The following is a 16,732-nucleotide window of genomic DNA, read 5'->3' as shown; positions in this document are numbered from 1 at the left end:
ACAAAAACTTGGGATCTGCACATGTGCAGCTGCATTTTTTTAGTTACATCCATCAATATAACTTAAATAACTAGTTGTAAGAAAACAACATTTAGGAAAACCAATGCATCAAGTTTGCAACTCCGCGACTCAGCAATAAAAAATACGAGGGAGAATCCAGAAATAAGGTTCCCAAAGAGCTCCAGCCACACGGGAAGGTGCGAGACGAAATCTGCCAACACGAGACGAATCCGCGAACTACTTCTAGCGAAAATTCACTTATTTTATAAATCGACAAACCACCGCAAGACATAATCACTGGAAATGGGTTTGATGAGCAGCTGCTAGATGACTTGTACTTCATACAGTCTCACCAAAACAAGCACTCAGTAGTGAATACTTTGTGGTTTGTCTCTGGTACTATAACGCTTTTATTATTACAATCGTTGGTTGAGCAATGAGAGCTGTGTCCATTCACTGATGCACAAACCTCGCGCCACCGGATTCAATTCAAGCGGCATTCAAGAACTTTGTCTTCAGGCGGTTATGGATAATTCATTGCCAGAACTTCCCGATGCTGTTCGCATGTTGTTGTTAGGCCGCATATCAAGTTTATAGAATGTTCTCGTTTATCAGAGCAACCATCCTGCAATATGCAACGCAATATGCATGTCAAATGCATATTGTATTATACGTATTGGCGCAGCATTTCTTTGGGGGCATTGCCGATTCATGTAATTCTATCTGGTTTACTATGTTTGAAGTCATTGTACTATAGCTTAGAAATTGGTTTTCGTTTGTTTTATGTACGCTTCAGCAGCAACCTGAAGAGGACTCGCAGTATGTGTAACTATAAAATAGGCACAGTAAGTGTGATTTGCAGTAATAACAGTGGGGTGTAGAAGAGATTTCTTTTAGTGTTGTTTATGTCGCTGACTCAAAAACTTTCAAGCAGTCGGCTTGGCTGCTCATCGCCTAATAAATTAACGGCAGTGACATATGACAAGAATAAACGATCATGACATCGACAACTGACTGCGCCGGACCATCGTTACAGGGCCCGTTAGCTGCACGTTTATTGTACTCACTCTTGCAGGTTAAGGCACTTCGTCGTCACATTAAGGCCTTTTCGGGAAGCGGTGGCCAGGAAATCGTCGGCAACTTCCGGTCTGAGCCGTATGAGCGCCGGTCTGCCGACAGCGGCAGATTCTTGCCACACGTCGAGCTGAGGCCGTTCAGGAGAAAGAGAGAAAACGAAAGGAATGCGGTACGTATCACCTTAGCATAACGTCGCCGATAACGACGACGGGTAACCACGATTGTGGCAGTTCCTGGGAAGTGTTAGAGGTTCACGCTTTCCTTTACAAGCCGTCCCACGTGCATTTGAATCATGCCGACCGAATGCATTTGCATATATTCAGTCTTCCACAGATCCCGCAAACCTGGTCACAATACGACACGCTTTCCGTAACCTTCGCACGGGCAAACATCCGTACACTGCAACAAAGGTCGCAAATTCTTGAATGCTAATTTGTGCTGCATGGTTGATATGGAACAAGCACGAAGTAATAAAGAAAACATGAAAAGACACACGATGATACGTAAACCAGCACCTTGGTTGTTCGTCGGCATACGTATATCCTACCTTTTGGATGTGAACAGTTGCTAGCGTGCGCGTCATCTCGTGCGTGTTCTTTTACTTCGTGCGTGCTTCGTATCAACTATGCAGCACAACTTGGCTTAGGTGTTTAGGAACAAACTAGGCTTCGCACAACGTGTGTGTTTCTCTTCTGTGTGTGTCGTCCAAATGTTGCGCAATCGAGCCTCTAATATGTTATACCAACACGCCCAGTCCTCAACCTTGGCAAGCTTCGCACAACCTTTTAGCACGAAAATCGGCGTGCTTTTTGTCTCCGCCCCAAAGGACAGAGAGACCTGGTAGGTCCAACGCATAAAAGCTGAGATACTTCAATTGCGATCGGACACCTCTGATTGAACGACAGGGAGGGACGTGATAAGCACAAGGATGAACCCACCAATGAGCATTTACTTACAATAACCAATAGAAAAAAAAACGAGACATTCCCGAAATACTTAGGTCTGAGTACTCCACAGGAAGTGAATAACATCCCTATGTAGTGTACATCAGCAGATAAGATCACAGTACAATCTTTATTCGCAAAACTAGCGCGTTCAAGTGTGTGATAACTTATGACGTCGAGAACCCCCTTCCTGTTTCCGTACCTTGCGACTTTTATTTTAGAAATGATAAGATAACAATACAATCTTTATTTGCGAAACTGGCGCGTTCAAGTGTGTGATAACGTATGAGGTCGAGAACCCCCTGACTGTGTCCGTACCTTGCGACTTTTATTTTAGAAATGATAAGATAACAATACAATCTTTATTTGCGAAACTGGCGCGTTCAAGTGTGTGTGATAACGTATGACGTCGAGAACCCCCTCACTGTTTCCGTACCTTGCGACTTTTATTTTACGAAATTCTGGCCTACCACCGCCAAGGCAAGCGGCGTAAGTATCGTCTTCCTTGCGCGAAGTGGGGGAGCAGTTTCTAATGCCTGGATTGCAACCAGACAGGAACCACGTAGAGAAAATTATTGCAAAAACCCAGAGAGAGGGGCACCTGCTGGGGGCGAAAGTAGGAGTGGGGGATACCTTGTGTGGTGTCCGTATGCCTTGGATAGAATTTCACGAGATTACTAGATCAAAATCTTGATCTGCATTCCTTCAGCCATCTTAGGAATCATAATACGTGAGTTTATTATTATTATTATTATTATTATTATTATTATTATTATTATTATTATTATTATTATTATTATTATTATTATTATTATTATTATTATTATTATTTCGCATGTATTCAATGGGAAAGCGCATGGCAGTCTTCTTTAATATTTATGGTTCAGTTAGGTTGCTTTCTGACCTCAGAATATTTTTTCACAGCATGTTGAGCAGTTTGTGTTTGCAACTAGTTCATTTTATTGCGTAACTTCCTGAATATAAATCATTTCCTATATGCCTGTAACATATCTATACATCATATTGTTTGGGAAATAACAGTTACCACGCGCAATAACTTTTTTTGACAACTTTTCTGGTAGTATTCCGAACACTCTTGGGTTATAGTAATGCACAGTACATTTGGGGGGGGGGGGGGGGGGTGACTAACGGCAATATACAGATCTTTATGTGGGATCCTCAAGTGCTCATATGGGATTGTCAGGCAGATGTTAGGCTTCTTGCGGGATTTTTCGACAGGAACTGCACTCAATTTGTTATATAAATAAATTGTTTTCCATAAAGGCGAAGAGATGTCCGAGGTACATGAGCATTATTACTGGTTAAATGTTACATTTAACAATGAACTGTAGTTTCGTTGCTCGACTCATGTTACAAATTATCACATTCTAGCACTTTGTTTCGAGAAGTTTAACATCCAGCTAAATAAAACGTTGACTAAATCGATATGTGGTTCGTGCAGATAACTGCTGAAGCTGACTGGTCACGTGTATCATCTCATCCTGACACCCAGTGTTTTTTACACTAAGTTTATCTCTGTAATTTCAACCTGCATTCAGTCGTCTACTCGAATGGCTACATGCCGAAAACTATTATTTTCCTCATAACCCCTGGTTAACTACTAGCATTCTGCGAAGTTTAGGACATGATTACATCCCTTACTGCATAACTAAAGAGCAACCTTACAATCAATGCCTTAAAGTGAGATAAAAAATACTGCAATACCCGGACAACGTTATTCAAACCGGCAAAAAGCGATACTATGAAGAGAGGATTTTGCAAAGTAATAATGACACTTACAATCAATTGTTCATGATTTTTTAAATAAACACCCTAACCCGAATACGATAAATGAACTTAAATATAATGAAATGTTTGTGGCTCTCCGACTGACATCACTGATGCTATAAATAGCTTTTTTTCTTGCTCTACATAAGATAAGCAGCGTTCACTTTGTGATGACTACCCAGTCTAGTATCGAATTCCTTTTTTTTTTTTTTGCTCCAACTGTCCTTTCTGAACTTTCGTCTACCGTTCTCGCTAGCAATATAAAAAATGTAATCAAAATTATACCCGACGTAATGACATACGTAGTTAGCATTATCATTGAAACTGATAAGTTTCCAAACGAATGAAAGAAAAGTACTACAATATCGATATTCAAACAGGAAGATAAGACTGGTATAGCTAACTAAAGACCAATCGCAACTGTCCTGTTTTTAAGCAAGGCCAATTGAAACTCGCATTACCTAATATCTGAAAAACACATGAGTCATTCAACTCTGTGAAGGAGGATGACCAGCTAAGCTGTTGAAAACCACGCCTGCAACTGCTGAGGGTGGTTTGCAACGCTTTACGGCTTTCGAGTAGTGGCAGTAATGCTCTGTTGGAGGAATGATAGTAATCGTAATTCTGACAGCCCGTCGCCGTCCATAGTGCTGCTGCGACGACATTGAAAGCATTCGTTAGGCTGGTTATTTTATATACGAAAGGCTAGGGACAGTCACACCCCATGTTGGAAGCTGGCATCGCCGTGGTAGCTTGCGCGGCGGTTAACTTTAGCGGGAAAAGTTTATGGGGAGCGCTACGTGCTTCGCGTTCCTATCACGAGCTCCTTTTCATCAATTATGTGGTTCGGATGCTTTCTTTTAGCTTGTTTTTTTAATGAAACGTATGCTGTTCTGTATGTTGTATGCGTAATCTTCCATGTTTCCGTCACCTCCTTTCTGAGTAGTGGGCAAGCGTTGTGCCCCTTCCGGTAGCAGTTGCCAGCCTGCTCCTCGATTCCCCTTTCCTGCCACGTGTATATATGTTTTCAAAACAAAATAAAAATGTATGCACTGTTCGCTACACTTTGTTGAGTGCTTGTAGCCTATGCCTTACGGTGGTATGATGCATTGATGATGATAGTTTTTGTTCACAGAAAATAAAAATGCACGGAACCCTAGCCATATGCAGCTCCGCTGGAAAAATTTTGCTTATTAAGGGTGGATGCTTGGGCAAGTTGGTAATAGTTCATAGAGGTGTATTGCGCGGCACAAAATGGCTTTAAGAAAAAAGAAGACGAATCCTTTCTCCTCTGTACTTTTTTTTCCTGATACCAGTCATGCGCTGTGCAAAACACTGTCATTAACTTTATTATGTCAAGGCAATTTGACTTCGGTTGTTAATATTCAACTAACCTAGCACTGATTTCTCTGGTAGACGAAATTAAACGAGGCATTGATGGTGGTAATTTTGTTAGGTCAGTTTTCGTCAATTTCGCTAAAGCTTTAGACTCCGTCATCCACGACGTCCTATTTCTTAAACTCCTGCCAATCGGTATAGCAGGTCCTCCTTAGCAACTAGTGAGAAGCCATCTATACTACGCTTACAAATGACGGTCAGTGTTTCAGGCAACCTCTCCAGTTCCTCAGTCACTAATATAGGTGTCCCTCTGAGGTTCATTCTTGGCCCATTGCTATATTAAATTTATGTTAACGACCTTCGTAATTGTCTTTCTCTTCCTACGCAATGCAACATCATGATGACGACCACAACCATCTTCTCTTCAAAACCCAATATTTAATCTCTTGTTAACAACCAAAACCGTGATAAAAATAATCTTGTATCGTAGCTTGAGCAGAATTGATAAATAGTGTCTGTAAGACCTCTTTTGTTCACATTCCAGAAAGTCCACCGTGATAGCCTTCCAATTTACATAACCTCTCACTCCTTTTTTCCCGTAGATTCGGGGCTCATTTTCGGGCCTCGAACTTGATAGTTGCGTGAAATTTGCGGCTCAAATTGCATCCCTAAATATCAAAATTTCGTAAGGTATCCTAATTCTTTTTAAAGCGCGTCACTATTTGAGCGCACTGACGTTACACACACTTTGCTTTCATACATAATCACCAAAATTGATGCAAACAAACAGGGCGGTTAGACATATCATTCACACTTAGCACCATTGCATTTGATCCTGCGTCAGCCTGTTCGAATCACAACTCACGGTGCATACTATGCGCTTGCCTGCTTTATTTTCAGAAAGCTTAAACTTTTACTGCTGACTAACGTTATGTCACTTAACCTTGGGGCTATCGCTGACCATCTAATTCGTGTTCCTAACGTTTTGATCATTATTGGGACCGCACAGGTTATTCATCTACATCTATACTTGCCAGTCAAAATATTATTCTTGTTCAAGGGTTCGTACTAACTATGGTAAGCATGCAATTCGTTATTCCGCCATAAAATTTTGGAATGATTTACCGGTTCACATTACAACTGCCGGATGCCAAACAAGCTTCAAATTGCTGCCAAAAACCCATGTCTCATAATTTCATATTATGAATTGTAGCGTGGATCTTATTTTTAAGTTTCGCTTTTGCTGTTCCTTTTTCAAATGTATTTTGGCTTCTTCGGGCTTTTAATGATAATTCTGTGCATTCAGTACTTTGTTTGGCTTCAATTCTATTTATGTCCTAAGAGTCCTTATACCAAAAAGTCCCCTACAGTGCTTCATTCTGTGACCCCTTCCTCTACAATTGTTACCGTACACTGTAGTATACACGTTCCTTTTTTTGTCTGAAACACTTTCTTTTAAAAAGAAGGGCCCCGAGGGTCACTCGAACGACGTCACTACGGAATAATTGAGCACACAGGGGGACATCATTTGAAAGAAAAACCAAAGCCATCCGATAACTAATAAAACTAACTAGGATGATTTCTTTCTTAAATACACGACTTATGGCACAAGTTTATATTGGAAAGTTGAAGGAAATCGCCTTAAAATTCTAGTTCTGTAGTTCAACATTTCAAAACAGCCATGTCAGCCGAGATATTTAGCCACGAATTATTCGTTCAATTTACCTCATCACACAAGCAACACTGCGAAGCACAGCTTGCTGCGCAATCTTCCTTTTGCCGTAGCAGGGCGGTGTAAAATGAAACTGGGCTACACGACGCACCCCCAGCTGGCTGAATTGATTATGCATCCAATCGGGAGTTTCGAAAACCGCCAAACAGAATCACATGGTGGGAAGAGGGAAGGGCGACGGCAGCTTCATTTTATGCCACCCTGATACTGCGCTTGCTTCTCGTTCACGACATCCCCGCCTTTCTCTCTCTCTCTCTCTCTCTCTCTCTCTCTCTCTCTCTCCTTCTGGCAGATAGGCAGTGACACAAGTTGTCTATTCGGCGAGAAGCGTTACTTACGTGCACCGAATCCCGGCATAATGCGTAGACAAATACATTTTCGCTTTAGAAACTGGAAAGAAGCGATTGTCCCCGCGACGTTGTTGAACAATGCCGCTGGTCGGTGGCTGTTCTCTCACCTGCAGGGTATCCGCCAAGGGCGATAAAAGGCCGACTTCAGCTGCCGTTGCTGCCGTCACCGACACAACCCGATGCCTGCAATCAAAGGACAGGCAGGGTTATTGTACTTGCATCGAATGCGTAATCGCGGGTGCATGATTACTTCTGTCTCTGTACACACGCGGACCCTTTTCGAAGAAATCATTCAGTTGCGAATAATCACTTGCCCTGTGGTTCCACGGCGTCTTCTACCGCTGTGTTCCCGCAGCGGTAGAAAACTACATATGACCACTTAGCTCGCATGTCCGTCGTGCTGGTTGATCTTGTTTCGGCAGAAAGAACAGCGGTTTGAAGCTTCTATCGCTATAAACTCGAGAACGAGACTTGGAGAATTCTTCTCAGTAGCTTCGATAGACTATCCTTGAGGGACCGCTAATACATACATACATACATACATGCATACATACATACATACATACATACATACATACATACATACATACATACATACATACATACATACATACATACATACATACATACATACATACATACATACATACATACATACATACATACATACATATTTACATACATACATACATACATACATACACCGGTGAATAAATAATAAATAAAATGAAATATATTATTAAAAATATTCATTCATTCATTCATTTATTTATTTATTTATTTATTTATTTATTTATTTATTCGTTCCTATCTTGAGCCTTCCTAAACATTATTGTGGGTTATGAGATACGCCACAGTGAACTTTCCGGATTAATTTTGGTCACATGGGGCACCTAATGGCACTTAAATCTAAGTTCAGGGCTGTTTTTCGCATTTCGCCCCTGTCTGTATACGGACGCTCCGGCCGGAAAGTGAGCCGGCGAGATCGTGTACGGAAGCGAAGCGCCACATACGGTTATTCGTGAGAGAAAGACGCTCATATTCTGCACTCGTCTCTTCTGTCACCCCCCCCCCCTCCCCGGGTGTAGTCGAGGAAGGCAAGGATATCGACAATTTGCGGGTGTCTTCAGACTTATATGACACCCCCCCTCCCTACTTGCCCCGTGCACCCGGGGCCCACGGCCCCCCGGCCCCCCCTGTTGCTACGCCACTGCTCGTGGACAAGCTCGGGGCTGTCCCAGCTCACGATGGCCAAGCTGTTAAATACAAAAGATGCTGCAGCATAAACGATTATGTAGACCCGTAATTCTCCTCTTCTAGCCCTGGGATGTATGTTTGCGCACTAATCACCTGGCTCGTTGGCGTAAATTAGTTATTTCGGTTATTCAAACAACTCAAAGTTTGAATGAAGGGCGTGAGTTAATTCAGACGGGAAAGGCATTATCGCTTCCGTAAACGCGCACGGTACGCCAGACGTTCTGCATTTCACCCTCGTCAAAATACGGCCGCCGTGGGCGGGATCGAACCCGAAACCTCGAGTTCAGCGGGGTACGCAATAGTCACTGGCGTACCACGGTGTTATCGGTAACACCAGTGGTCCCACGTGTTATTAGAGAAAAAAAAATGGCTCCGTTGAGTGCCTGATCCTGGCCGCTAAAGAAGACTGACGACTGAACCCACTGGGTTTTTAAATCGTTTATTCTACCTTACTTATTTCTTAAAAACTTGGCTGACGTTAACTGGGACTACTACTATAGATAACAGAGGAAATCGTATGCGGTTGTGTAAGTTATTTCATGCCCTCAATTCTTTGTGTTTTCTTTTTCACCGTTTTTCTTTAATTATTTCTTCCGCCCAATCGCTCCGAGAGTATTTTGATCACTCATCCCCTTCCTCATGCAGAAAAACATCTAGTAGGCGACTTATTGTACCCCTCCCCCCCCCCCCCCGAAGAAAAAGAGATGTCTGCATTCTCGAGTGTTAAACTAATCCAGACTTTTCCACAAACTGTATATGTATGAATATGGTTCTTTTGTTTTCGGCACAATGAATATTCACCTCAATTACTTATTTGGTATCCATATTTGTTCAGCATAGGTTAACTGCACTTCTGTTCGTTCTGGTCGCTGTTTTTCAGTAAATAACAGCCCTAGTGCGCCCCTCCCCGACCCTTATGCAATAAATTTTGCTTAGGCTCTGAGCTTCATGAATTAACTCATTACATTATTACATCCCAGCCGTCTCTATACTGAGATTAGAACTTTACAATTACAATATGCGGCTCGTACACATGCGTGCCAGCAATAAATCTCAGCGTTCTTTTTACGATCAGCTCACGTGCGAAATCGTGGAGCTTGTCCATCAGTTAGGAGAAGAAGGCCATGATATCTCTTTTCAGTGGATACCAGGTCATTGCGGTATCATTGGAAATGATGACGCCGATAAGGCAGCTCGGACGTCAAACCGAGAAGACCACTGCGTCCCCATTCCTCTCTCAAGGACCGACGCCGCGAGACAACTTGGCATTCTAGCACGCACGATCTCCTTAGCAGAGTGGAATACCGTACACAGAAGGCGCACGAGACTGCACAGACTAAACCCGTCACTTCAACTCAGACCCCCAGCCGGTCTGCACCGGCGCGAAGCGTCTCTTCTGTGTCGGTTATGGCTTGGAGTTGCCTTCACGAATGCCTACTCAGCACTAATTGGAATGGCTGATAGTCCTACGTGTGATGTTTGCGGATGCGAGGAGAACATTGACCACTTATTGTGCCATTGTCCTCAATTTCAAGCACAAAGACAATCTTTGTCAAACACATTGAGGAAATTAGATGATCGTCCACTGAGTGAAGAGACAGTACTAGAACACCGTTTCGACCGATCATCGGCTCAGAAGGCAGTGAAGGCACTTTTGTGTTTTCTCAGAACTTCTGGTTTGCTCGAACGGCTTTAATTCAAGTGCTGTCCGTACCCGTAACTACACCTTCTCTCCCCTTTCTCTCTCTTCCCCTTCTCCCATCCCCCAGCGTAGGGTAGCCAACCAGACTATTCACTGGTTAACATACCTGCCTTCCTGTATTCCTCTCTCTCTCTCTCTATCTCTCTTTCTCTCTCTCCTTTTACAGAGACGATGTAACTACAACCAGTTGCGATGGAGAATGTAAACCACAAAGTGCGCGATCTAAATTTCGGCAAGAATTCACTGAGTGAGAGAGATGGAGAAAGTGCTTTAATCGATCCCGGAGAGGCTTGCCTGCCGGTACACCTAGCAATATTCCAGATGGGGTATGGTGGAAAAATCAAATGATATGCAGAGTGCACGACACAAATACACAACCTAGACTAAACACGACCACAACACTCAACAAATTAACGCGTCCCATTGAAAGCAGTCTCATTGTGGAAGTTTAAATGTGCCTTCGCTGTGCGAGATGAACAACCGGCGTTAGTCCACGCGCCAAGTATGTACATTCGTGTGCAATATGAGCTGCAACACGCTGCCCATGTTCGAAATGACGCCAAGACCGTACGGCGGCACCGACATACGAATAACTGGAGGACTAAACACTCTTACAGTTACTGCTATTTATTACACCAAGTTTTCATATGTAGGCGCCACCGTTCAGTCTTGAGGCCCTTTTCAGCACGTGCATTGTGTTACAGCTCATATTGCACGCGAGTGTACATGCCATAGCTCAAGAGATTAGAGTCTTTGACTAATATTTATTGCAGGAAATTAACGCTGTTCTTTCTAATGTAAATGCCTTGCAAGTACAGATTACATTGGCTTTGCTTTCCCGTGCGTTGCAGGCAGGGCAGTGGCGATCTTATGCGTTCAATTTTAAATGTGAAATAATTTGTTTTCGACAGTTAGCCGAATGCCGTGCAAACGTGCCCGATCGCGCCTATTAACGTCACGTGACCTGCGAAATTCGCTCACTGAACTTTACATTCGCTGCGCTTGAGAATATTTACTGAATCCTTGAATCGAGCACCATGACATTCGTCAGAGATTTTAATTTTTGATATCTAAGAAATGACGTTTGTGGTAATGTTCAAAATTTAATGAAAACGGAGGAACGATGACGACGGCAATACATCAAAATAAAAATACAGTGAAAGATGATGAAATGACGACGGAAGGACAACTACAGTGCGATAGCGAAGGCATTTTTTTTTCTGTTGAAGCTTATGTTCACGCTTACGTACATCACCTGTCGCCCCGGGCCGTCTTGGTTAGCACTAAATCGGGTGCCGATCGGCACTTTTCCCGCTACCAGACAATCGTGCTAGACGGCGCCTTCATATACATCAATAAATATTTGACGTAGTAGTTCTGTGGAAGACCGCAAGGCGGAGAGGAGTAATTAATGAAGCGAAAATCAGACATCCACCCGTTCGTAGCAATTGCTACAAAGGAAACCCATACGGGTTCCTGGAAAGAAAAGCCCCAGAGTTGAATAGAAATTTGTCCTGGTCCGGGACTCGAACCCGGGACCACCGCCTTTCCGAGGCAGCCGCTCTACCATCTGAGCTAACCAGGCGGCTAGCAGATGGCAGGGCGAAGTCGAATTTGTCGACAACACACTAAGCAAAGGCAGTTGTCTTTGTAGCAATTGCTACGAACGGGTGGATGTCTGATTTTCCCTTAATTATCCATAAATATACTGAATAAGATACGAACTGGCCTAACAGCAGCCAGTAGCCATGCTACACGCCGGGAGGGTAGGCTAGAAAGTTCCACTTTCAAATGACAAGACCTTCGGCGATTAAATCTTCAACGAAGAGAAAGGATAATGCTTTAGGCAGCACATTTTGCCGTAGTGCAATATTTTTTATTTTTTGCTCAAACAAGCGATATTCAATGAATGTCTCAATATTCTTCGTCGATTGATTCAGCGGCTCTCACGTTTCTCATACGCACAGGCACTACCACACGCAGCACAATGTAGAACTTCGGATTAGCTTCCACCCCACGAAGCTCTTTAACACACACACCGCGGTACCAAAAGCTCCGTACATAAAAGCCCCTTCTCATTGTTCCCGTGCTTGGGGTCATCATCCGCTGGTCATCGATCAACTTTTGTTATACATTAAACTACAATGCGCGCATTTAGCTTAACCTGCCAAACAGAAATGGTATACTGGTCTACAACCGTATCCGACACAATGAAAGAAGCCTCGCGCTATCTGCCGAACTGAATACGCGCAAGAAACTTACCGTGCTAATAATAATGTAGATGGCGCTTTAAAAGAATAGCCTTCCCAACTAGCATGAACGCTAATAACATACAATGACGAATTGAACTGCACCATATGCTAAAATCTTAGTCATGCAAGTTCAGCTACCGGGATGAGCGCCGCCAGCTCATCAGCCAATCTTAAATTAGTTGTTTTTGGAAGCCCAAATGGGGCCCCACAACCAAGAAGAACGCGTCACAGCGAGCGCTCGTCGCCTCTCATTCTTCTTCGTTGTGCGTGTTTGTGCTTCCAAAATAACCGTGAGCCTACACTGACTTCCCCGGTTATCCACTCTCCAGCAACCTTAACTGAGGCCGAACCCGACGTGCATGTCGTGTATACAGGGTGTACCAGCTAACTTTAGCCAGAATTTAAAAGTATGCAGATGCCACGTAGCTCGACAGAACAAAGGCAATGTTATTTGCCGTCGCTTGTAGATGCTAAAACTATATTTTTTTTTTCATTCGGCCTAATTAGATAATTAGTCTTAATTAGTTAATCAACTTCTCAAGTATTATGATTAGATGAAAAGTGTCAATGAGAAAATTGTACGGTGACATGAAAAATTCCCGATACAGCTTTCTGTTGCTCAATACGTGCTGCCCAAAAGTGTTTTTCCGAGCGTGAAAGAAGCCCGCGAATGCACGCAAAGTTCCTCGTGCAACCAGTTGCGCGGCAATTTTGCGTCCATTTACGGGCTTCTTTCACGCTCGGAAAAACACTTTTGGGCAGCACGTATTGAGCAACAGGAAGCTGCATCCGGAATTTTTCATGTCGCCGTACAGTTTTCTCATTGACACTTTTCATCTAATCATAATATTTAAGAAGTTGAATAACTAATTAAGACTAATTATCTAATTAGGCGAAATCAAAAATATAGTTCGAATATTTCCATCCGACGGCACACAACGTTGCCGTTGTTCTGTCCAGGTACGTGGCATTCGCATATTTTTAAACTCTGGCTAAAGTTAGCTGAGACACCCCTGCATAGTATAACACGTTACCCTGTGTAGTCTGCGCGCGGCGTCCGCTTGGAAGTGGGAGACGCCCAGGATCCAGTTGGGGCCAGCAAAGCCGCGACCAGGTACAACAGTGGGCGTGCCATGTCGAGACCTCGAGATTGTGTCTCTCTTTCCGGGGCGGCCGTCGAACATTTACTTCCGAACGAGAACTCGGCGCATTTATTAATGGCCAATAATCTGCGACTATCCTTATCTCGAAAGATTATTAAGCGTATGTGCTTATAGATGCTGCTTGAACTCCCCTCTCCGCAGCCATTGCCATTCCATTGCCCCGTGAACCTTTCTGTGTCCCTGCTTCACGCTGTAGCTTGCAACTGTGGGGTACAATCTGTAACCTTGGGGTGTAATCACATTGTACTGTGCAACCTAGTTCGCCACTGAGGCAATCAAGCCGGCTTGGTTTCTTTGTCTTTTTCTTGTCACGCGACAGAATTTTTGAGCTATCGGAAACGTGTTTGTGTCCTCCTGTCCGTACGTTAGCCGTGCCTGTCCCATTTCACCGAAGACCCTGGACGACAGGGGCGTAGCCAAAAAAAAAAAAGTTTTGCGTTTCTTAAACTGCAAATATAACCCGCCGCTGTAGGTCAGTGTTTGAGCGCGAGGTCACGGGTTCGCTGCCACGCCGCGACTGTCGTATTCAGATGGGGGCGGACTGTCTCCCGTGCTTGGGTTGCACGTTAATGGACAGAATCAATCGGGAGCGCTCCACTACGAAGCCGCTTATAGCCCCACGTTTCGTAAGGTTACACTTCACAATTTCGCAGATTGCTAACACAGTCGAAGCTGGATATGACGAACAGACGGATGCGCTAAAGTTAGTATGCTATACCAGGCAATTAGATATGCGCAAAGTCGCTTATAAAAACCTAAACGAAGATTTGTGATGTGTTCGTTGTGTAAAAAAAATTTTATCCCCAATGGAGAAAATGAGCAAGGAAGGATTCGGCCGTTTCTGTCCCTACAACTGTTTATTGGTGCCACAAAGAAAAGCATTCTGGATGCGTGAGATTTTTTTTAGACTTGTCTACCTTTTTGTGCACCCACCATGGAAAGTGCTATAAAAAATTCATGAGAAAAATAAGAGAAAGAACTACAACAAAATATGACTCCCTTCAACGTTGCATGCACGGTATGAATTCGTCTTTATGGCACATGACCACGTACGTTTCGATATATGCAATCTTCAGTTCGTTATCAGGTAGTTATTTCATGCGAGTATCTGGGAATAACATGCACGTGTTTGTCCAAGTGAGACAAACTGTTGAACTGTTTCCGCCTGTGCGTTTCAGTTGTGGACATGACATAATGACGTTGTTTACTGCAAGCGATTCGTGGCATTTCTCGCAAGTTGGTGGGTTTTCTTTTTGAAACAGAAAATTGCGTGTTAGATCCATTTCGAAGTCGAAATAACACCTCATAGAACCGTTCTTGGTGACTGCATGATTTCCACTCGCCAAGCAGGGGTTTAGTCATAGGTAACTTGTTATTTATGCCCGAGTTCCATTCTTGTTGCCATTTTGATGCTAGGGCCTTACGAATCACACGGTTACTGTATTTGTATGGAAGTGCTATGCGAGTTATGCTTTTGTGCGCTGCCATGGATGCGCTTCTATCTGATGCTTCATTCCCTGGTATCCCAACATGGCTTGGGACCCAGCAGAATTGTATGGTTCCTCCGTATTTCTTATTAAAGACCATGTTTAAGATATCGCCAAGCAGGGGTTTAGACGCGGAGTTTAACGTTAGAGCTCTCAGGGCGCTTAATGAATCGGTATAAATAATAGCATTTTTCTGCTTGTCGGTAGTAATTTTCTTAACTGCCATCCATACTGCATAAACTTCGGCGGTAAATACTGAGAAAAAATTATTTAGCCGAATGCTATTTGCCCAATTTTTCGTTATGATCCCGACACCTCCGTTTTCTCGGGTTTTAGAGCCGTCAGTATAAAATTTCGTGTATTTTTTTATATTTTCTTGAATAGCTCGGCTCTTGTATTATGTTTTCTTGTGGAATGTCTTTTTTTTTCTTTAGATGTGTGACTATCCAGTCACATAGCTGTGTAAAATTACACCACGGGGTAATCTAGGTGGCCTTTCAGCAACCTGCAGGACTTCATGAGGAACATCATTAGTCTGACAGTCTTCTTCGTGTCGTAAGTGACCGAATCATGTTATGTTTATTTGTGTAGTGTACCCGTGATTTGCACTGTGTTACGATGTTGTAGCATATATGTTGTGGTGATGACCGAATTCTCAGTACATAGCAAAGTGTAAGTAGTGCTCTGCGATGCTGTAAGGAAGGCTCATTGCAGTCAACGTATAAACTTTGGACAGGCGATGTTCTGTAGGCACCACTCGCCAGTCGTAAGCCCAGATTATGAACTGGATCAAGACATTTAATGTAGGACTGCCTAGCTGCACCATATACTACACTACCGTAGTCGAGGATCCTACATACAAGGGACCGGTATACGTAGTAGACATTCGGCCAGATCCTTAATGCTTGTGCGGTAAAACCTTGAGGATATTTAGTGCTTTATTTGCTTTAATTTTAGTTGTGTTAATGTGGGACAGAAGGTTCAGTTTTGTCTCAAAGCAACGCCTAAAAATTTGTAGACTTCTTTGACCGGCAGCGTTGTACCATCCAATCTGAGAACTGGACTGCAGTGTAACCATCGCTTCTGGAAAAAGAGAACTCTAACACTTTTGTGTATTGAAAACCGGAAACCATTTTCGTCAGCCCATTGTGTAAGATTATTTATCAATCAATCAAATCAATCATTCAAATGCTTTATTTCCAACAAACTTGTTGGGGGTGCTCCAGGCGAAAAGCTGCGACATACAGCTTGAATGTGCCTGAAGGCCCTCACACGGCAGCAGTAGGTCAACAATGGAAACACTGATCTATTAGGGTATACAAATACAATGGGTCACATTTACAATAATTACAACGATCACATTTCAAAAATAAGTTTAAAAAATACACTCTAATCTGTTTTCGAGTCAAGGTATTTATGATAACATTTTCTTTCCCAAATTTATTTAATAGTGAAGGTAGCGTGTCTCTTAGCGACTGCATAAGGTAATTTGTACGCCTGTACGGTACTAACCACCTGTCTTTGCTGCGGGCACGCACATCACTTCTGTCATATTCAAGTCGTGACGTATCTTTAAAAAATGTTTTAAAATTTTCGGAGCCGAAGGAAAGAGAATACAGTAGCCTTTATTCATAAATGTTAG

General features: G+C 43.1%; 1 protein-coding gene across 1 annotated transcript in view; it reads right to left on the bottom strand.

The window, feature by feature from the left end:
* LOC142588734 (carboxypeptidase B-like) overlaps positions 1-13,575 on the bottom strand; it is a 33,969-nt gene extending 20,394 nt beyond the window's left edge. Inside the window, exons 1-3 of the mRNA XM_075700550.1 lie at positions 13,475-13,575; positions 7,337-7,412; positions 1,068-1,204 (exon numbers count right to left, since the gene is read on the bottom strand). Coding sequence (XP_075556665.1) covers positions 1,068-1,204; positions 7,337-7,412; positions 13,475-13,575 — 314 coding nt within the window. The remainder of the gene's footprint in view (positions 1-1,067; positions 1,205-7,336; positions 7,413-13,474) is intronic.
* Between the last annotated feature and the right edge of the window lie 3,157 nt (positions 13,576-16,732).

This window comes from Dermacentor variabilis, chromosome 7 (genome assembly GCF_050947875.1).
Source record: "Dermacentor variabilis isolate Ectoservices chromosome 7, ASM5094787v1, whole genome shotgun sequence".
Lineage (NCBI taxonomy): Eukaryota > Metazoa > Arthropoda > Arachnida > Ixodida > Ixodidae > Dermacentor > Dermacentor variabilis.
This window is presented reverse-complemented; position numbering and strand designations above follow the sequence as displayed.